Source organism: Alosa alosa, chromosome 16, assembly GCF_017589495.1.
Source record: "Alosa alosa isolate M-15738 ecotype Scorff River chromosome 16, AALO_Geno_1.1, whole genome shotgun sequence".
NCBI lineage: Eukaryota > Metazoa > Chordata > Actinopteri > Clupeiformes > Clupeidae > Alosa > Alosa alosa.
In genome coordinates, this window is record NC_063204.1 from 1,430,700 (window position 1) to 1,452,935 (window position 22,236).

A 22,236-nucleotide genomic window follows, 5' to 3' on the forward strand; every position below is an offset into this window, starting at 1 on the left:
GTGTGTGTGTGTGTGTGATAAAGAGCTCTGCATATGCATGTGTGTGTGTGTGTGTGTGTATGTGATAATGAGCTCTGCATATGCATAGTGTGTGTGTGTTTTCAGTAATCTGAGGCAGCAGGGGCCTAGTCTGAATGTGTCACACTGTGGTGGAGGTGTGTGTGTGTCATAGCTGTCAACACTGAGCATTGAAAAGACAGCCCGGAGGAAAAAAAAAATCGTGAAAACCGGAAAAAAACTGGAGGGTTGACAGCTATGGTGTGTGTGAGTGTGTGATCAACATGACAGGTGTGTATGTGTGTGTATGTTTGTGTGTGTGAGTAAATGACCTGGATTGACCAGGTCATAGGGCACCACTGGTTAGTCACTGGATTGACCAGGTCAAAGGGCACCACTGGTCAGTCACTGGATGGCATCTGGCATGGCCTCACCTCACTCAGCATCTCGGTCATCTCCCGAGCGAACTGGATCTCGGCCGTGTCGGCCAGCTGGGAGTACAGGGAGGAGCATGTGCCTCTCCGGCCCTCTTTGTGCCGCGACCTGCGAGGGGGAGAGGTGCTGTTTGGATTTAACTTTATTAATGTAATGTGACAACGTGTGTGTGCGTGTGTGAGCCTGTGTAGTATCTCTTTGTGTGATAGTCATGTCCTGTTTAATGTGTGATTGTAATGTCCTGTTTATAGTAATGTCCTGTTTAATGTGCGATAGTCATGTCCTGTTTAATGTGTGATAGTAATGTCCTGTTTAATGTGTGATAGTAATGTCCTGTGTAATGTGTGATAGTCATGCCCTGTGTAATGTGTGATAGTCATGCCCTGTGTGTGTGATATGTCCTGTCCCTGTGTTTAATGTCCTGTTTATAGTAATGTCAGTAATGTGTGACATGGGTCATGTATAGTAATGTGTGATAACCGGTAATGTCCTGTTTAATGTCCTGTTTTAATGTGAGATAGTAATGTCCTGTTTATAGTCATGTGCTGTTTAATGTGTGATAGTAATGTCCTGTGTAATGTGTGATAGTAATGTCCTGTTTATAGTAATGTCCTGTTTAATGTATGATAGTAATGTCCTGTTTAATGTGTGATAGTCATGTCCTGTGTAATGTGTGATAGTAATGTCCTGTTTAATGTGTGATAGTAATGTCCTGTTTAATGTGTGATAGTCATGTCCTGTTTATAGTAATGTCCTGTTTAATGTGTGATAGTAATGTCCTCTTTATAGTAATGTCCTGTATAATGTATGATAGTAATGTCCTGTTTAATGTATGATAGTAATGCCCTGTTTATAGTCATGTGCTGTTTAATGTGTGATAGTCATGTCCTGTTTAATGTATGATAGTAATGTCCCGTTTAATGTGTGATAGTCATGTCCTGTTTAATGTGTGATAGTAATGTCCTGTGTAATGTGTGATAGTAATGTCCTGTTTATAGTAATGTCCTGTGTAATGTATGATAGTAATGTCCTGTTTATAGTAATGTCCTGTGTAATGTCCTGTGTAATGTATGATAGTAATGTCCTGTTTAATGTATGATAGTAATACCCTGTTTATAGTCATGTGCTGTTTAATGTGTGATAGTCATGTCCTGTTTAATGTGTGATAGTCATGTCCTGTTTAATGTGTGATAGTAATGTCCTGTGTAATGTGTGATAGTAATGTCCTGTTTATAGTAATGTCCTGTTTAATGTGTGATAGTAATGTCCTCTTTATAGTAATATCCTGTATAATGTATGATAGTAATGTCCTGTTTAATGTGTGATAGTCATGTCCTATGTAATGTGTGATAGTAATGTCCTGTTTAATGTATGATAGTCATGTCCTGTTTAATGTGTGATAGTAATGTCCTGTTTAATGTGTGATAGTAATGTCCTGTGTAATGTATGATAGTCATGTGTTGTGCTTGGCGTCTGCCTGTGTTAGTGAATGTACCTCGCTCAGTAGCTGGGACACCTCTTTGGCGTGCTGGATCTCATTGGTTTCTGGCATGTGGGCATATAGAGACGTGCTGGCTTCTTTCTTGCCAGCCTCTTTGTACTTCGTCTGGAAGACAACCAACATAATTTCAGCATCATCAGCACTCCATCATTTAAAGGATGAGACTGTTTCAAATGTAAGAAACCTGTATGTCCACCATCACCTGCTCAATGAAATAGCATGAGAGAGCATGCCAGGGTCACAAACACACAACACAACAGGACTGCACTACACCTTCAGTTACAAGCTTCTTCAGCATTAAACATTACACCTTCAGATACAAGCTTCTCTTACATTAAACATATCTGTTTCTGAACAGTTCCACTGGTTCCGACTGTCAGATCGTCACACAGATTCACACATATCTGGATCTCATGGATGTGTGTTTGTGTGTGTGTGTGTGTGCTGGATAACAGCATGTCAGATCCCTCACTCTGCAGCTCAGAGACCTCTCTGACGTGTTGCGTGTGTGTGTGTGTGTGTGTGTGTGTGTCACATACCTCACTCTGCAGCTCAGAGGCTTCTCTGGCGTGTTGGGTCTCTAACGTCTCTGGCAGAACAGAGTAGAGAGACGTGGACGCCTCCTTCTTCCCCTCCTCTCGGTACTTGTTCTGGAGGCAGGAGGTGGAAAGACATGGCTTATAATATATGATATTAGAATGGGCTAATAGGATTGTGAATACATGGCTTATAATATAAGTATAAGTATATATACTCTTTTGATCCCGTGAGGGAAATTTGGTCTCTGCATTTATCCCAATCCGTGAATTAGTAAAACACACTCAGCACACAGTGAACACACAGTGAGATGAAGCACACACTAATGCGTCCTGATGCTGTTTGATCATCAGGCAGATGCAGTGTGTGTGTGTGTACAGATAAAGTGTGTGTGTTTCTGATAAAAAGCTGTTGGTATTTGAGCTCAACAGACAGTCAGATTACAAATGTGTAGGTTTCCCATTAACACAGTCAGATTACAAATGTGTTGGTTGCCCACACACAAACACAACGTGTTCCAACACACACTGAATATATGACCATTAGCTGAATTAGACAGTCTTGGTATTGTATTGTACAGAATCCCAGAGACACAAATGTGTTTAATGGAAGACTCTACTGGTCCAGGACTCATCTTAGACACGTGTGTGTTGTAGGTGGGAGTGTGTGTTGTAGGTGGGAGTGTGTGTTGTCTTACGTCACTCTGCAGGTGGGAGTGTGTGTTGTAGGTGGGAGTGTGTTGTCTTACGTCACTCTGCAGGTGGGAGTGTGTGTTGTAGGTGGGAGTGTGTTGTCTTACGTCACTCTGCAGGTGGGAGTGCTCCTTGGCCAGCTGCGTCTCGGTGGTCTCTGGCAGCAGTGCGTAGAGGGAGCTGGTGATCTCACTCTTCCCCACCTCACGGTACTTAATCTACAGAGACAACAGCACACAATGAGCCCTGCCTCTGCTGTGTGTGTGTGTGTGTGTCACATCCGTTTCCACCACCACTTTTGTCACATGTGTGTGTGTGTGTGTGTGTGTGTGTGTGTGTGTGTGTGTGTGGTGTGTCACACACTGCGTTCACCACTCAGAAATCTCCCTAAGCTACACATGCGGGAATCTAACCTGGAGCGGCCCAGAACGATTCCTGAAGATTACGAAAAATGGCAATGACGGATTAGTCACAGTGAGACAGTGTGTGTGTGTGTGTGTGTGTGTGTGTGTGTGTGTGTGTGTGTGTGTGTGTGGAACGCTTTCATTTTGTCTTCACTAATTAGACACCAGTAGTCTCCGGGGCATGATGTGATTCATAACTTCTGTTTCAACTTCATAACTTTATATACACCACTGAGAACACTCATGTTCTACACAACACTCATGTTCTACTCAACGCTCATGTTCTACACACAACGCTCATGTTCTACACAATGCTCATGTTCTACCACACAGTGCTCATGTTATACACACAACTCAAGCTGAAATCTTTTCATAATCTGTGTTTGAACAAGCCCACATGGTCGTGACTAACTGCCAGGGCATAAAACAAGGCAAATGTATATATAAAATGCCTTATCTCGTGTATCTCCCTGTGTGTGTGTGTGTGTGATGTATAAAATGCCTTAACTTACAACAAATGTTCAAATCCGTTATATCCATATAATTATGTCATTTCAACCTGGGACACATCTGAATTCTAGTACTGCCAGAGAACTTTTTTGTCAGAGTTTTGAAAACCTGAGAAACTGTAACCTGTGTGTGTGTTTAGTGACATGTCTCTGGACGTGTGTATCTCCCTGTGTGTGTGTGTGTGTGTGTGTGTGTGTGTGTGTGTGTGTGTGTGTGTGTGTGTGTACCTCGCTGCGCAGCTGCTCGGCCTCCCTGGCGTGCTGGGTCTGCATGGTGTCCGGCATCACGTGGTAGAGAGAGACGGCTGCGTCCTTCATGCCCTCCTCCTTATACTTACTCTGACACAGTAAAGAGCAACAGCCCTCTTCAGCACCAGGACAAACAACAACTACTCGCAATTATTGATTACTTGATTGATTGATTGATTGATTGATTGGATAAAAGTGTCAGCTAAATAAATCAATAATCAAAGTGACTTTCAGAGACCAAGTGCAAACATGGCCACTGCTTATTGTCTTTATTACAGTAAGGGGATCCGACTCTCTCTTAAGTAGGAAAGCCATGGCAGGACGTTAGTAGGGTCAACAGAAACAGAAAGCCATGGCAGGACATTCCCAAGAGCCTAACAGGTCAAACTAAAGCCCATCATGTAACTGGGATCCTGATCATCCACATTAACCTGGAGAACACACATAAACACAAACACACATGCTTGCGCACACACACGCACACACTGATCATCCACATTAACCTCCTACTGCTCCAACACTGACAAGTGCACTGAGCTGTGGCATGGCCTCGCCATGTGTGTCTGTGTGTGTGTGTGTGTGTGTGTGTGTTGCGTGTGTGTTTGGGTTCATGGGTTTGTGTGTGTTTTCATGTGTGTGTATGTGCGTGTGTGTGTGTGTGTGTGTCTGTGTGTGTTTGTGTTTATGTGTGTGCATGCGTGTGAGTGTGTGTTTGTGTGAGATGGCCTCGTCATGTTTTTTTTTTACTCAGACAAAGAAAGGTTTGGAAAGGGGGATGGGTTCATCTGACAACTTCTGTGTGACGCTTTAGAGATAGGAGACAGGCCTACTTTGTGTGTGTGTGTGTGTGTCTGTATGTCAGTGTGTGTGTGTGTGTGAATGCAGCGTATATGCAGCGTGTATTATCTAGTGTTGACAACAGAGGAATGTGGTGTGTGTGTGTGTGTGTGTGTGTGTGTGTGTGTGTGTGTGTGTGTATGCCAGAGTGTGAATGTGGTATGGGCCGTGAAGAACCTTTGGGACCCTTGACAATTAGTAGACCTTATTCCTCTCTAAACATCGCTGGAGTCTGGTAACGCAAACGACAGCTGACAGACCACTCATCTGGAATAACCCAGGCCAGTGCTAAGGCATGTGTGTGTGTGTGTGTGTGTGTGTGTGTGTGTGTGTGTGTGTGTGTTTTAACCCAGGCCAGTGCTAAGGCATGCGTGTCAGGGACAGGGTCCTGACAAGCCTGAGGCTTCCAAGAGGACCCTAGACCATTGAACAGGACACTAGGCCATTGTCACTAACTACCTGGTGATGACATGACAGCCTGTCAGTCAGGGTTGATTGAATGTGAGTACATTGACGTATGCTGAGGTAAGGTAAAGTTGTTTTGTTGCACAATATTAATATAGGTGAAAGGCATCAATTTGGCATGTACAGTAAGTGATGTCACTGTGACATCACTGTCTTTTTCTCAGGCTGGGCCGATTGACCAGGAGAGCCACAGTACTAAAGCACATTCTTGGGTTGCCCAACAAGTTTTCCAATGATGCTGTCAGACACACACTCACCTCAGACACACACACACACACATACACACACACACACACACACACACACACACACACACACACACACACACACACACACACACACACTCACCTCAGACACAGACACACACACACACACACACTCACCTCAGACACAGACACACACACACACACACACTCACCCTAGACACACACACACACACACACACTCACCTCAGACACACACACACACACACACACACCTCAGACACACACACACACACGCACACACACACGCACTCACCTCAAACACACACACACACGCACTCACCACAGACACACACACACACACACTCACCTCAGACACGAGAGTGCCCATGTGCTTGGCATGCTGGATCACAGGCGTGTCGGGACCAACCCTGCACTGCCACTTGGTCTTTTCATACTCCTCCTTATACTTGACCTACACACACACACACACACACACACAGACAGAGAAGGTCTCACAGCATAGGCACCCTCACAAATGGGCATGTTTGCTCTAGATAGAGAGATATGGATGCAGTCAGCTGTGTGATGGCCGAGCTTTTTACTTTTCTCAGACAAGAAAAGCGCTCAAGAGGAGAATAGTTTTGCACCAGAAAAAGTAAAACTTTTGCACCAGGTAAAGCCTCTACCCTGAAGTGAGTTAGCTGCCAATGAAGTTGTAAAAGGCCAGTCTGGTGGCAGAGCGGCCGGGGAGGAGGGGCCACTCATATTTACTTTTAGCTCAAGATAAGAGTTTAGCTGTCTAGTTAAAGTGTGATTAAGCACAGTTTGACGCTTACCTGGACACCACATGTCTACATATGAACTGAGTGCTTCAAAACTGTTTCATTAGGAAACAGACTCAAAGCGACGTCAGTAGTACACTGAGCTGCAAGTGCCACTTCTATCAACCAAAAGCCACGATCACTTTACGATGGCAGTCTGATGCCTCTGTCCAGACGGCACATGATTGTGTATTGATGAACCTCTGGACCAACAAAGCCAGTCCAGCAAAGATAAAGAATATCTGGACCAACAAAACCAGTCCAGCAAATATAAAGAATATCTGGACCAACAAGACCAGTCCAGCAAATATAAAGAATATCTGGACCAACAAAACCAGTCCAGCAAATATAAAGCCAGTTGTGCCGCAGCTATGACAGGTCTGACCGGAGCCGTATATAGAGTCTCTGGATCGGGCTTATTCTCTCAGCCTCAACACAGTAGTGAAAACATCCAATAATAAAGGGTTTAAAAGAGCTTTTGTCGCAAATGTCACATATTGATCAAAAATATTTACTCTGAACATACGTGCCAAAACCCACTAATGTAGATGACTAATGTATCCCCTATGACTAATGTCCCCCTATGACTAATGTACCCCCCATGACTAATGTACCCTCTATGACTAATGTCCCCCTATGACTAATGTCCCCCCTATGACTAATGTACCCCCTATGTCCCCCCTATGATTAATGTACCCTCTATGACTAATGTCCCCCCTATGATTAATGTACCCTCTATGACTAATGTCCCCCTATGTACCCTCTATGACTAATGTCCCCCCTATGATTAATGTACCCTCTATGACTAATGTCCCCCCTATGATTAATGTACCCTCTATGACTAATGTCCCCCTATGTACCCTCTATGACTAATGTCCCCCTATGACTAATGTCCCCCTATGTACCCTCTATGACTAATGTCCCCCCTATGATTAATGTACCCTCTATGACTAATGTCCCCCCTATGATTAATGTACCCTCTATGACTAATGTCCCCTAATGTCCCCCTATGTACCCTCTATGACTAATGTCCCCCTATGACTAATGTACCCCCCTATGTATCCCCTATGACTAATGTCCCCCTATGTACCCTCTATGACTAATGTCCCCCCTATGTACGTACCCTCTATGACTAATGTATCCCCTATGACTAATGTATTATGACTTTGAATATGAGCACTGCAACAGCGAGCTTTCTTCACATGGCAACTAGAGGTCATACCAACATTCTCTACCCGGCTGCCTCTTGGTTTGAGGCGAACCCAATTGAGCATCTGATTTGGTTATTACAGGAAATGAAAGCAACATGGTCTTATCCCTAATACACAGTTAATTAAAGTGAATTAAAGTATCCGCAGCGCATTTAATATGCACACAAACACAGAGAAGAGCATTAAAACACTAAGACTCATAATCACTCAGTCTCATAATTTAACTGTCTTTTGTAAATAGGGCAAATTGAATACACAGAATAAAGTCTAACTGATGCCCACTGGACTAGATATGGAGATCCTTCCATGCAGAGTAACAGAGATTAGCTTCCTATTCTCTCTTTAGCTTCTCGTGCAGCTGGAGATTAAACACCACCACCCCCAGTCTCGTGCAGATGGAAATTAAACACCCCCTTCCCCAGTCGTCAGAACCCTCAGAAGACGTCTCTAACTCTCAGTCCACCAATCCAGCTCAATTAGTCATGCTGGCAAAACACAGCAAGCTCATCGCTAGTTTTCTATTTCTAAACCTATTTAAGGATTTCTCTCCCCTCCCCTGAAAATCCAACACAGGTGGCGCCAGCTCATTAACCACCACCACCACCACCACCACAACCTTACAGTAACCAGCGGCATCGACACCAGCAAACCCGGCCGTCTGGGCAAAGCTGCTGAATCGCGTGCCATCTGCAGCTTAGGAGCGGCGGGCGCCAAACTCACATCACTCAGGATCACGCTGCACCTCCTGGCGTGTGCTAGGGTGGGGTCATCGTACAGGGGCTTCGGAGGGGCCTGAGGAGGAAGAAAAGGTGGCCAGCGTTACCCTGAAGGCCCAGAGCCACGACGACAGAGGGCCAAGGTCATAAGGAGGTCAACTGAGACAGAACACACAACACATGGTAGCTCACCTCAGCCTCCTCCTTCACAATACTCTTTACCCTCGTACGCATTCGGACCTCCGTCTCCTCAGCAGTTACTCCAGAACTCTTTTCCGTCGTACGCACTCGGACCTCCGTCTCCTCAGCAGTTACTCCAGAACTCTTTTCCGTCGTACGCACTCGGACCTCCGTCTCCTCCGTCTCCTCAGTAGTTACTCCACAACTTTCCATGTCGATGTCCATGCTGAGCAAAATGCAGAGTGGCCGCTTTTAACCGCACAGTCCTGGGCTGGATTGCTGTACCCAAGTGAGAGCCTGAGCCTCGGTCCTGTGTGCTACGACTGACCACTTGTCCTGTACGACTCCCACTCACTCACTCCTTATCAAGTCCAAGGTCCCGATTTAGACCCCTACTTGGGTCTTTATCGCCCCGATGCTATGCCAGTGAGGCAGCGTGCTGGACGCTAGCGTGGGGTCAGGAGCGCTGGCGCACACAGGAAGGAATGTCTGCTGTCCAGTCCTGCTCTCTGCGGAATGCCCTTTGTGTTGCTCCGCTCCAAAAGAGTAGCAGGTCCACTCTAACACTCTAACGCTTTTGTGCAAAGTGTTTCCTCTGACCGCTGAGTTGCTCGGCCCGATGACCAAGGGTCATGTCCAGTCATTGCCAGCACTTGCCCTACCTGTGTGTGTGTGTGTGTGTGTGTATGGTGACACACTTGCCCTACCTGTGTGTGTGTGTGTGTGTGTGTATGGTGACACACTTGCCCTACCTTTGATATCAACTGCAGCATTAATTAACTGCAGCATCTATCATATGGTATGACGCATTGCAGAGAGTTCCTCTCATGGTAATATAGCAAAAGTAAGACATCAATTAGATCTGTAAGACATCAATTAGATCTGTGTTGTGCACTGTGGTTAGTTCACACCTTTAACTACTTCAGGATAGGCAACATGTGATCTATAGAGGGAGTTGTATTATCTATTGAGGTAGTACAAAAGATCGCAGCGCTCTATAATCTTTGGTAGTATTGCTACCTAAAGTTTCCTTTGCAATGTAGCTTGAATGTTAATCATCATTTTGTAAGTCGCTTTGGATAACAAGTGTCTACTGGATGAACAAATGCAAAAGTGGTTGGAAATCCAACCATCTCACTGTTCTCACAGGCGAAGCTACAGAGCTACAGAGCTACCATCTTACTGTTCTCACAGGTGAAGCTACAGAGCTACACTGCTATACTGTTATCATCTTACTGTTCTCACAGGTGAAGCTACAGAGCTACACTGCTATACTGTTATCATCTTACTGTTCTCACAGGTGAAGCTACAGAGCTACACTGCTATACTGTTATCATCTTACTGTTCTCACAGGCGAAGCTACAGAGCTACACTGCTATACTGTTATCATCTTACTGTTCTCACAGGCGAAGCTACAGAGCTACACTGCTACTTTCCTCTGTCCTCACTGCTAACACCCAACAGGATTAGATGCGTGCAATCCGGGTGAATGTCAACAAAAGCAGTCATTTGGTCACTTTGAGCAGCCTTGGTAAGCCTCACCTGGCCAGTAATTTGGTCACCTTGAGCAGCCTTGGATAAGGAGAGGAGAGGAGAGGAGGAGAGTGAGGAGGAGTGCCCAGGAGAGCAGGTACAGGTGAGTTGGCATGAGGAGGACGGGCAGGTATGGTCTTTATTCCCAGGGTGCTATGAGTAAACCAAGACGCCTCAAAAGAACATTTCAATTGGCGCAAAAAGACTGGCAGTTGGAGCAAGTGAAAACTCCAAGATAGAGTCTATATTCCTTGAAATCCACAATCTCCTGTTCAGACATGGCTTATGTGTTGATTTGTTAAGTGTGTTAACGGAGCTTAATGCTATTAGATAAAGTGGGCTTGACATGGCCTACAGTAATACTTATAGCAAGTGATACTAGAGGAGCTCTTGGGTGGCGTGTACTGTTTACTGCCACAACTAAGCAATCCCCATTCATATGGCTATGCCTGTCCAGCAGGGGGGAAAGACAGAAGGATGGAAAGAAAAGAAAGAAGGAAAGACCTGCTGATTTGTTGCTGTAATGCAGTAGTGCAGCCATGGGAACACATCCCAGTGATCAGTAGAGGTTGCCATGGGAACACATCCATCTCTACCTCATGCGGGAACACATCCCAGTGATCAGTAGAGGTTGCCATGGGAACACATCCATCTCTACCTCATGCGGGCTGCATCCCAGTGATCAGTAGAGATTGCCATGGGAACACGTCAGTGATCAGTAGAGGTTGCCATGGGAACACATCCATCTCTACCTCATGCGGGCTGCATCCCAGTGATCAGTAGAGATTGCCATGGGAACACGTCAGTGATCAGTAGAGGTTGCCATGGGAACACATATCTCTACCTCATGCGGGCTGCATCCCAGTGATCAGTAGATATTGCCATGGGAACACGTCAGTGATCAGTAGAGGTTGCCATGGGAACACATATCTCTACCTCATGCGGGCTGCATCCCAGTGATCAGTAGAGATTGCCATGGGAACACATCAGTGATCAGTAGAGATTGCCATGGGAACACATCAGTCATCAGTAGAGGTTGCCATGGGAACACATCAGTGATCAGTAGAGGTTGCCACACAAAGCTGTAGCACACTGAAGGAAGTGAAAAAGATGAGGAGAGAGCCCACAGCATCATCCATGACTCCACCCAGCCTACTCCACCACACCATCCATCATCCATGACTCTACCCAGCCTACTCCACCCACCACACCATCCATCATACATGACTCTACCCAGCCTACTCCACCCACCACACCATCAATCATACATGACTCCACCCAGCCTACTCCACCACAGCATCATATATGACTTTACTACTCCAACCACTCCCGTACAACTGCCTCACTCTCTTAGATGAGATGGGCAAAGGTCCCAAAGGCAATGCTGAACATTCATGTCCACCCACACAGACTCTCAGTGGTAGAGTTACACTGTCAGTGCTCAAAAACCGAACTGTGCGGCTCTCTCTTTCACTGTCACTCAAAACCTCTCATAGAGCTTCTCCCGAAACTACCCAAAGCCCTGATCAGTGGGATACACTTCTCTGAATCTACTGAGCGATTAAGCACTAAAACATAAGCAGACTAATGGTAAAGTGTCCCTAAGAAGTTTCAACAGAAAAGGCATCTAAAAATAAAATATACATCCAGTATATTTTGGGGCCAAAAGAGAACAAAAGTCACTTCTGGGTGAACAGGATTAGACACAATCACTCTGGATGGCTTTATGTGTGCGTTGGCTCTGTTGTAATTGTAATAAGCTACACAAGAATGAAAACAATGCAAAGATGGCAAAATGCCAACTGTAGGAGAAGGCAGTTGGACATTTCTTCTCTCATCAGTAATGATAATAGTCAGCCATCACATCACACTGCATACAAAACAAACATAAATAAGAACAATGATGACATTTTATTAGACATGCTACTATTGATGAAGTCATTAGATATGAATTCCTTCTTCTGATCCTTTTTCCCAAACTCATTTCAGAATTGTACAATGTAGATCTATTGTTATTGTTGTAATTTGCTTTGGACAAAAAGCATCTGTTCAAAACATAAACATACATTAAACATAGATCTAAAGCCAGACAGTTGGAACCTTCAATTAGCACCATTCGGCTGAAGTGCCCTTGAGCAAGGCACCTAACCCCTCACTGCTCCCCGAGCGCCGCTGTGGTTGCAGGCAGCTCACTGCGCCGGGATTAGCGTGTGCTTCACCTCACTGTGTGCTGTGTTTCACTAATTGACGGATTGGGTTAAATGCAGAGACCAAATTTCCCTCACGGGATCAAAAAAGTATATACTTATACTTATATACTATACATTCTAATCACATATTTGCGACCGCACTCCTCAGAGGAGAGCAGAGTTGTTATTGTGTTGACTGCGTGTTGATGAAAAACTTGTTCACTACTCCTCCTCAATTCTCTGCTCATAGTTCCTCAGAGACCTTCAGAAAGGGGGAGGAGGGAGCTCCTCACAGCATGATGTCATTATAAAGGAGGACAACAAAAACAACAGCAACAACAATAACAACATCATTCTGTGGCGCCACACACCACAGAGAAACTAGTCGTCAAACGCAGGCAGGCTGTTTACGACGTAAAGGTCGCCACATTACTCTTCCTGCCATTCAGACTTCACAGACCAGCACGCTACAAGCAAATCACTTCCCGCTGCCTGGTCTCTGTGTGCCTCTTAATGAGAAACAGGAGGATCACGCTGCTGCATCAGCCGGCACACTCAGCAGTGAGGCCTCAGCAGTGTCATGCCGCTCAGGACCCACAAGGCGTCTCTCTGGCTTTCCTCTCACCTCGTTTTGAGTTTAAATAAACTACCCAGATAGAAACAGGGTGGGTCTGTTAACAACCATGTCTATTTACAAATTGGTTACCGCCCTTCACCTGAGTTCAGACCATAGGAGAGTCTAGCTCTGTTAGCATCACCCAGACCATAGAAGAGTCTAGCTCTGTTAGCATGACCCAGACCATAGAAGAGTCTAGCTCTGTTAGCATGACCCATAGGAGAGTCTAGCTCTGTTAGCATCACCCAATGCAGGAGAGTCTAGCTCCGTTAGCATGCATGACCCAGTGCAGGAGTGCTGGGCTCTGTGCTGGAGGTTTGGGGTGAGATTAGGGGACGTGGGGACGGTACCAGTGCACCCATCCATGACATCCTTGGCGAGGGGAGCGTGCCAACAGGATTTGTGTTAGCCGTTAGCAGACCCTCAAATGCTGGCTAAATCAGGCGGCCATCTGGCCTCCATGCTCACTCAACCATTCAGACGTGGGGGGTAAACAACACCACAAGGATATCAACCAATCAGAAACCACACAACAAAAATTACACATCAAGTGAAAGGTCCTTTTTGGACGGCTCAGCTAACATCAAGCTTTTATCACTGAGGCTAGAAGATGTTTTAGCACAGAACCTAAATGACAGGTGCCACTGTCACCCTGATCTTGACCCCAAGAGAGACGAGATGTCCCATGTCATAAACTCCTTTCTTTCTTTCGGCCGTATTTTTTTACACTCATTCTGCCTGCAGTTTTTAAGATGACAACAACGTCTTGTGTTTAATCTCTCACCTTTCAAGCTAGGAGGAGAGAGCGGTTACTCCACCTGGCCTCCAACCTGGATCTCCGGGGCACTAAACCTGCAGATTGACCGCAACACCAAAAAGCTGCTAAAGCAGTCAGAGGCCCAGAGTGCATACTCAGAGTGCATACTCAACCGTATTGACTGCCCTTCGGGAGGAGTGCCCATGTGTTTCACGCACACTGACATTCTGCATGTCACAACTGCAGGTGAGCTAGGGAAGAAGCATTCACAGTACACCTCTGAAATATCTAATACCACCAGTAATGTCTATACTTGTGACATGACAGGATTATTTTAATGCAGTGGTCCCCAAACTTTTTCTTCTGAGGGCCAGCTCACTATGCCTGGCACTAAGACAGGGCCAGAGACTCGGAGTATATCAGTAACCATAAATAGCTTAGTGTGATATAGCTTAGTTTGATCAACAACAATCTACCTTAGTTGAATATTCCATTACATTTAATCATAGGCTACTGCAATTTAATACCATTGTTAGCTGTGTTTATATTGCCATCATGTAAAATGTAGCTCAAAATGAAATGAAATGAAATGAATACTAATAAAAAAGACTTTAGCATTCCCAAAAAATATTAGCAGGGGGGTCCCAAAAGTATATCTTATTTAAAATGAACTCTGAACTCTGTGTCTTTGCATACACAGCTCAAGTTGTGAACAAGCAATATCCTACAAATAATTTAAAGTTCTCAAACTATGAGAATTTTATGGAAGTGCTAGCAAAAAACATCTGGAATGACCACCATTCTAACTTTCACTAACCTGAACTTTGTGGATTGTGAATTTGGATGAACATTTGACCGAGTGAATAAAAAATAGAAATAGTTATCCCAGGAAGTCCCAGAAATATGACTTGAATAGAAGTTAGTTAGTAATTAACAATGAATTGATGAACTTTTAGAATACTTTGAGCACTGATGCAGTCAGCATAGGCATTGTTTGCAGGTAGGCCCACATTTCATTCCGTTTTCGATGGTAAACGCGAAACAGCGCCAAGACAATTACCAGTGGACAAAAAGAGTATTACACGTGTACTGTTAAGACCCGCCATAGAGAATGAATGGGGGAAATTACGGATGTTATAGTTTGACGATGTCGTACTCCCCTGCGGGCCAGATGCTATATACCACGGACATGTTTTGGGGGGCCACCCAAAATGAGGTGGCGGGCCGTATCCGGCCCGTGGGCCGTAGTTTGGGGACCACTGTTTTAATGGATTATCCTTGTACAAAATGCCCCCATTGTTTTAAAAAGGTTTCTCAGACAGTTAAGTTGTGATGACATGTTTTCTGGCAAGTAGTGAGAGATGACAGAGTTTGAGGTGCTCCTGCTGCCTCAGTTCTCTGGCGCCTCTACATGGCTGGAGGTGCTCCTGCTGCCTCTGCTCTCTGGCGCCTCTACAGGGCTGGAGGTGCTCCTGCTGCCTCTGCTCTCTGGCGCCTCTACAGGGCTGGAGGTGCTCCTGCTGCCTCTGCTCTCTGACGGCTCTTCAGGGGCGCTGCTGCTGCTCCAAAGCCGCACCTCAGAATAGTTGCCGGGGGAGACGCAGAGGCTGAGGCCAAGGAATGCTTCCAAGGAGCCACTGGGCCAGACTGCAGAACGGGGTGCAGAAAGACACAGACCTCCGAGCTACTCTGCTAGCATTTGGCTACATGGCCTCCGAGCTACTCTGCTAGCATTTGGCTACATGGCCTCCGAGCTACTCTGCTAGCATTTGGCTACATGGCCTCCGAGCTACTCTGCTAGCATTTGGCTACATGGCCATTCTAACCTCCTCATCCAGGACCTGGGAAGGATACAGTTCTGCCTTTCTGCCTAAAGTATGACATCCTTAAACCTCACAACCACACAAAAATGCTCTCGATTGTGTGTGTGTGTGTGTGCGTGCGTGCGTGTGTGTGCGTGCGTGTGTGTGTGTGCGTGTGCGTGTGCGTGTGTGTGTGTGTGTGTGTGTGTGTGTGTGTGTGTGTGTGTGTGTGCGTTTGTGTGTTTGTGTGTCTGTGTATGTGTGTGTGTGTATGCGTGTCGCATGCGTGCATGTGTGTAATGTGTGTCTCTGTGTGTGTGTGTGTGTGCGTGTATGCGTCGTCGCATTGTGTGTGTGTGTGTGTGTGTGTGCGTGTGTGTGTGTGTGCGCGTGTGTGTGTGCGTCATTAATGTGTAATGCGTCGCGTGTCGTGTGTGTGTCGTCGTCGCGTGTGTGTGTGTGCGTCGTGTGTGTCGATATGATGTGTCGCTGCGTGTGCGTCGCGTGTGTGTCTGTGTAATGTCGTGTGTGCGTGTGTGTGTGTGTGCGCGTGTAATATGCGTGTGTGTGTGTCGCGTCGTCGTATCACTGTGTGCGTCGTGGTAATATCTGTTATTATTATTGTGTGTATTATTATTATTGTCGCGTGTGTGTGTCGCGTGTGTGTGTGTGTGTGTGTGTGTGTTTCCCCCCTTTCCCCTTGTCCTACATATGGGAATTGGAGCTTTCCTAAATAAGCCTGCGCTTGTGTATATTTTAAAGCGGGGTGTGTGTGTGTGTGTGTGTGTGTGTGCGGGGTTTTGATAACAGGCTCGGGAATGCAGGGCGTGCCGGAGGCGTGCTGGGATCGTAACGGAGCCAGATGTGGGGCGGAGCCACTTCAGACGACGCTTTTCCCCCACGGGGACCCAGTGAGGATGCGGATTTGAGCTACTGTCAGCTGGGGGGGACTGTAGCATATTCTTCAGTGGAAAAGTTCTGTGAAAAGTCAGTGGGAAAAATATTCTTCCGTAAAAACAGTAGCCGCTAGCCTACTTAGCACAACACTGACGCATCACAAGAATCACACTTCAATCAATGTTGGATTAAGGACATTAAGTTGCTCAAAACAGTTGAATCATGAAGGTATCCTGAAATAACCAACGTTGGTGTGCTGACACAGAACACAGAGACTACAGACGTGTGGTCCTTTATTGGGGCAGCCGTGGCCTACTGGTTAGCGCTTCGGACTTGTAACCTACTCTCCCTCCTCCACTACAGACGTGTGCTCTGTCTTTCCTTTCCATCCTCCTCCACTACAGACGTGTGCTCTGTCTTTCCTTTCCATCCTCCTCCACTACAGACGTGTGCTCTGTCTTTCCTTTCCATCCTCCACAGGAAGCATCTGAGGAATGAGAAAGGCTCTGGGGGGAGCCAATTAAACGAAACACAGAGGAATCGGCAGTGAGCGCTGCAGCTGCATACTTGCACACACTTCCAACTGATTACTGACTACTGTGCCAACTGACTACTGTGCCAACTGACCACTGTGGCAACTGACCACTGTGCCAACTGACTCCTGTGGCAACTGACTACTGTGCCAACTGACCACTGTGGCAACTGACCACTGTGCCAACTGACTACTGTGCCAACTGACTACTGTGCCAACTGACCACTGTGCCAACTGACCACTGTGCCAACTGACTACTGTGGCAACTGACCACTGTGGCACTACATCAAGGACAGCACAAGAGGGGCTACTGGAACTGAGCTCTTTCCAGCCTGGACGGTTGTTTTAAAGTCAATCAGACAGCAGTGAACTGAAACCTCTCTGAGGGCTTATGGTCACTATATTATGACCTGATCACAGTCACGTCCACCCACATAGACCCTGGTCAGTGGGACCACCTTCCCTGAGTCTGCTGAAGCAATTACGCACCAAAACACAACGCTTGCTCAGTTGCACTCACAGTGCTTGCACATGCTGCTGAAGCGATGTGGAGGCCTCACTGCACACCGTGACTAATCACGCACAATGTGACTGATCATGCACACCGTGACTGATCACGCACAACGTGACTGATCCTGATCACGCACATCGTGACTGATCACGCATCACATGATAGTGACACTGGGGTTGATGTGATATGATGTGTTCATATGGAAATGCAAACAGTTGAATTGGTCTAAGATTTTACGCAGCTCCTCTCTACCTCTTTTACATTCCTGCAGAGTTGTAACTGCAAACATGTTTCTTTTGTCTCTACTCTTTACAGAGGAGCTGCTGACCGCATAGAGTCCAGTATGTTATCTCTACTCTTTACAGAGGAGCTGCTGACCGCATAGAGTCCAGTATGTTATCTCTACTCTTTACAGAGGAGCTGCTGACCGCATAGAGTCCAGTATGTTATCTCTACTCTTTACAGAGGAGCTGCTGACCGCATAGAGTCCAGTATGTTATCTCTACTCTGACTGCATAGAGTCCAGTATGTTATCTCTACTCTGACTGCATAGAGTCCAGTATGTTATCTCTACTCTGACTGCATAGAGTCCAGTATGTCCTCATATGAACCTGTCTGCTGCCCTTTCACAGAACGCAGGGAGGAGGAAGAGAGGAAGAGAGAGAGATAGAGAGAGAGGAAGAGAGAGGGAAAGAGAGAGAGAGAGAGAGAGTGGGAGGGAGGGAGAGAGAGATAGAGACAACGATGGAAGGTGGGAGGGAGAGAGAGAGGGAGGGAGGGAGAGAGAGAGGGAGGGAGGAAGAGAAAGAGAGGGAGGGAGGGAGGGAGGGAGGGAGAGAGAGATAGAGACAATGATGGAAGGTGGGAGGGAGAGAGAGAGGGAGGGAGGGAGGGAGGGAGGTGGACTGAGAGAGTAAGAGATCGGGGCAGAGGAAATCAAATCTCCCTTCCCTGTACGGCTCTCACACACACGCACACACACTTCCCTTTACGGCTACACACACTTCCCTGTACTCTCACAATTTAATTACCTCCGCTGTCCAGTGGCCAGTGGCAGGGTTTAAAGTAATAAAAGAAGTGGACGGGGTAGTTTTCTGCCCCGTTCTGCCCCCACCCTGAGGCCTCTGTGGCTAATTACCCCGGGGGGGGCAAAGAGACAGGGTGAGGTGATCTGGTCACTCCCTCTCTGTCTCTGACCGAGCGGAATGATGCGGTCACACAGCTGAGTGCACTCCGAGGCAGTCGCCGCCAACGGGGACGAGAGGCTCGCTTACCTGCGCCAGCTGTCGCCTGTCCGGAATGTTCCGCGATCCGCCACATCTGCTGGGGCTGGTTCCAGAAGTGTGTGTGTGTGTGTGTGTGTGTATGATGCTAAGTCAGCCATTGTAGTGCAGATACGGGGCGGTCAGATGAGTTGCTGATTAGGGCGGGAGGTCGGCCAACAACCAAACCCGGCTCATTCTAGAAAATGCAGGAGACGCAAAATTAGCCCAAACACTCACACACACACACAAAGGCAATGTTGTCACATTTCCAGACTTCAATCAGAGAGAGGTGTTCTTACCTGGACATGGTAGTGTGGTGTGACCAGCAGGACTCAGGGTGCTCCATGGGCGTGTAAATATCCTCATGTTTGTGGACGTCGTTGGGATGAATAACTCTACTACGCGACTGTAGCCACTAGCCAGCCAGATAACGCACTGTGTGGTGTGTGTTTGTGGGTGGAATCTGTGTCATTAGTGTCTAGTACTGTATATAAACCGGACTATGGGTATGTGGGTGTATTTGCATGAGAATATGAGAGTGTGACCGTTGAAAATGGGATTGCAGGAGGAATGAGATTAGTATGAGTGTGTGTTTGTATGAGTGTGAGTGTGTATGTGTGTAGTTTATGGCCCAGTGACCAAAATGCACCCTTTGAATTTCTCTCTTGCACAGACACACCAGACACACAAACACACACACCCTCCATAACCTCATCCCAGTTATCCAAACGCCTCCACACATACAGACACAGTGGCATCCTTCACGCAAGCACCAGCTTATGCAACTTCCCCTCACTGCAAATACAGCAGGGCGCTGCGTTGGGCTGGCTCATCACTATGGCAACCATAGGGTCAAAGGTCAACCATGTGGTGATGCCAAACGCCGAGGGAAGAATACATAACTGATAACCCCAATTCTCCCACACAACTCACACACACACACACACTGCATACATTACTGATCTGGTCCTGGGTTTTTCTCAGTCTCTGCATCTCAGGAGTGTCAGACACGATGCTGAAGCCTCTGCCTTTGCTCTCCTCAAAGTCCTTCTTGTATTTGACCTGGAAAACAACAAACACATGCAAAGCCTGAATCACGTAGCTATCGAACAGACTACTGAAATCACATTGTGCTCATAGGAATAAGGCCTGAATCACTTAGCTATCGAACAGGCTACTGAAATCACATTGTGCTCATAGGAATAAGGCCTGAATCACTTAGCTATCGAACAGGCTACTGAAATCACATTGTGCTCATAGGAATAAGGCCTGAATCACTTAGCTATTGAACAGACTACTGAAATCATATCGTGCTCATAGGAATAATATTTGCCGTTCCGAGGACTTGAATTATTGGCTAAGATTTCGTTTGTACTCCAGGATTATCATGTGTGTGACTGTAACTGTAGTCATCTCAATATCTCATCTCTCATTTACTGTTTAATAGCTGAAAATCCCCAGACAGCACAGGGCTCACTATGCGTTCTCAGGCTTCAGTCTTCAGTCTTCAGTCACTCAGCCTTCTCAGTGAGGCACACTTAAACGCTTGTCATGACATAAGCGCTTATATAAAGTGGGGCTTTAGTGCACCTGATGGTTATCTTATTGTGTGGAATAATTGCACTTCAGGGCTGGGGTGCTTTAACACTTACACTCTCTGCACACTCAAACTCTCGTCATCCTCCTGGACCGACCCCTGGGCAGTAACAGACCCGGCAACGGCCGCCTGCCTGTAATGTCTTTTCCAACGGCTGCCTGCCCGTAATGTCTTTTCCAACGGCTGCCTGCCTGTAATGTCTTTTCCAACGGCTGCCTGCCTGTAATGTCTTTTCCAACGGCTCCCTGCCCGTAATGTCTTTTCCAACGGCATTGCTGTGGCCATCCCACACAGCCAGCTGCCAGGGTGACACCAGACAGATTCGCAATTAAGATTAGAATTGGTCTGGTGACCTTTTGATCAATCCCATTTCCCAAGCAGTGACCAGCAGGGAAATCACACTTCAACTGGTGCATTAAACTGTTACCATTTTGTCCATAAGCATATCAATCATATGTCTTTCTTGTAAAGGAAGGTTTCAAATGCAGCACAAGAAGAGACAACAGGTCATTTAACTCGGACACAGCCGTTGGTAGTATTCAACATCACTGTTAACCATACTGCTGTCAGCCGTCAAAGCTACCCCTGATTAGTTCATACAAAGCTGCCCTATGCCTGATTGGTTCATACAAAGCTGCCCTATGCCTGATTGGTTCATACAAAGCTACCCCTGATTGGTACAAAGCTGCCCTATGCCTGATTGGTTCATACAAAGCTGCCCTATGCCTGATTGGTTGCTGGGTTTTTGGTGATATTAGGAAATGGCCTCCAATAGGAAGATAGTCATAATGATCTGCATAGTGAGTTTAATTGCGCTTGAATTCGACTGGGTTCACCCAGGCTACAAAACCAGAATCACTGTGCTTCACCTACTACAGAGCAGTCTACTTGTGTGATCATTTTCGCATCATCTTCAATGGGGAGATGAGAACACATACACACACACACACACACACACACACACACACACACACACACACACACACACGCACACACAAAAGTGTCTGTGGCTCGTCATTTGGCACGAACACAGAGTGGAGTGGGGCCGTGTTGTATGCCACTTCTCTCCTCCCCCTGGTGTTACGCAAGAGCTACAGGAACACAGCCTGCACACCTCCCCTCATCACTCCATCATTAACACATCCCCTCATCACTCCATCATTAACCAGCCTGCACACATCCCCTCATCACTCCATCATTAACACATCCCCTCATCACTCCATCATTAACCAGCCTGCACACATCCCCTCATCACTCCATCATTTACACCTCCCCTCATCACTCCATCATTAACACATCCCCTCATCACTCCATCATTAACACATCCCCTGATCACTCCATCACTAACACATCGCCTCATCACTCCATCATTAACACATCCCCTGATCACTCCATCATTAACACATCGACTCATCACTCCATCATTAACCAGCCTGCACACATCCCCTCATCACTCCATCATTAACACATCCCCTCATCACTCCATCATTAACCAGCAGGTTAATAAGAGCTGCACACATCCCCTCATCACTCCATCACACATATGTGGGGTCACACATAACCACAGAGATAAAGCCCCGCGCTCATGTGTGTGATGGACAGAGATACAAGCCGCTCATGTGTGTGATGGACAGAGATACAAGCCCCGCACTCGTGTGTGATGGACAGAGATACAAGCCGCTCATGTGTGTGATGGACAGAGATACAAGCCCCGCGCTCGTGTGTGATGGACAGAGATACAAGCCCCGCACTCATGTGTGTGATGGACAGAGATACA

General features: G+C 46.6%; 1 protein-coding gene across 1 annotated transcript in view; it reads right to left on the bottom strand.

The window, feature by feature from the left end:
- LOC125309769 (LIM zinc-binding domain-containing Nebulette-like) overlaps positions 1–22,236 on the bottom strand; it is a 156,648-nt gene that overhangs the window by 77,800 nt on the left and 56,612 nt on the right. The window contains exon 4 of the mRNA XM_048266869.1: positions 19,817–19,924. Within this exon, the coding sequence (XP_048122826.1) occupies positions 19,817–19,924 (108 nt within the window). The remainder of the gene's footprint in view (positions 1–19,816; positions 19,925–22,236) is intronic.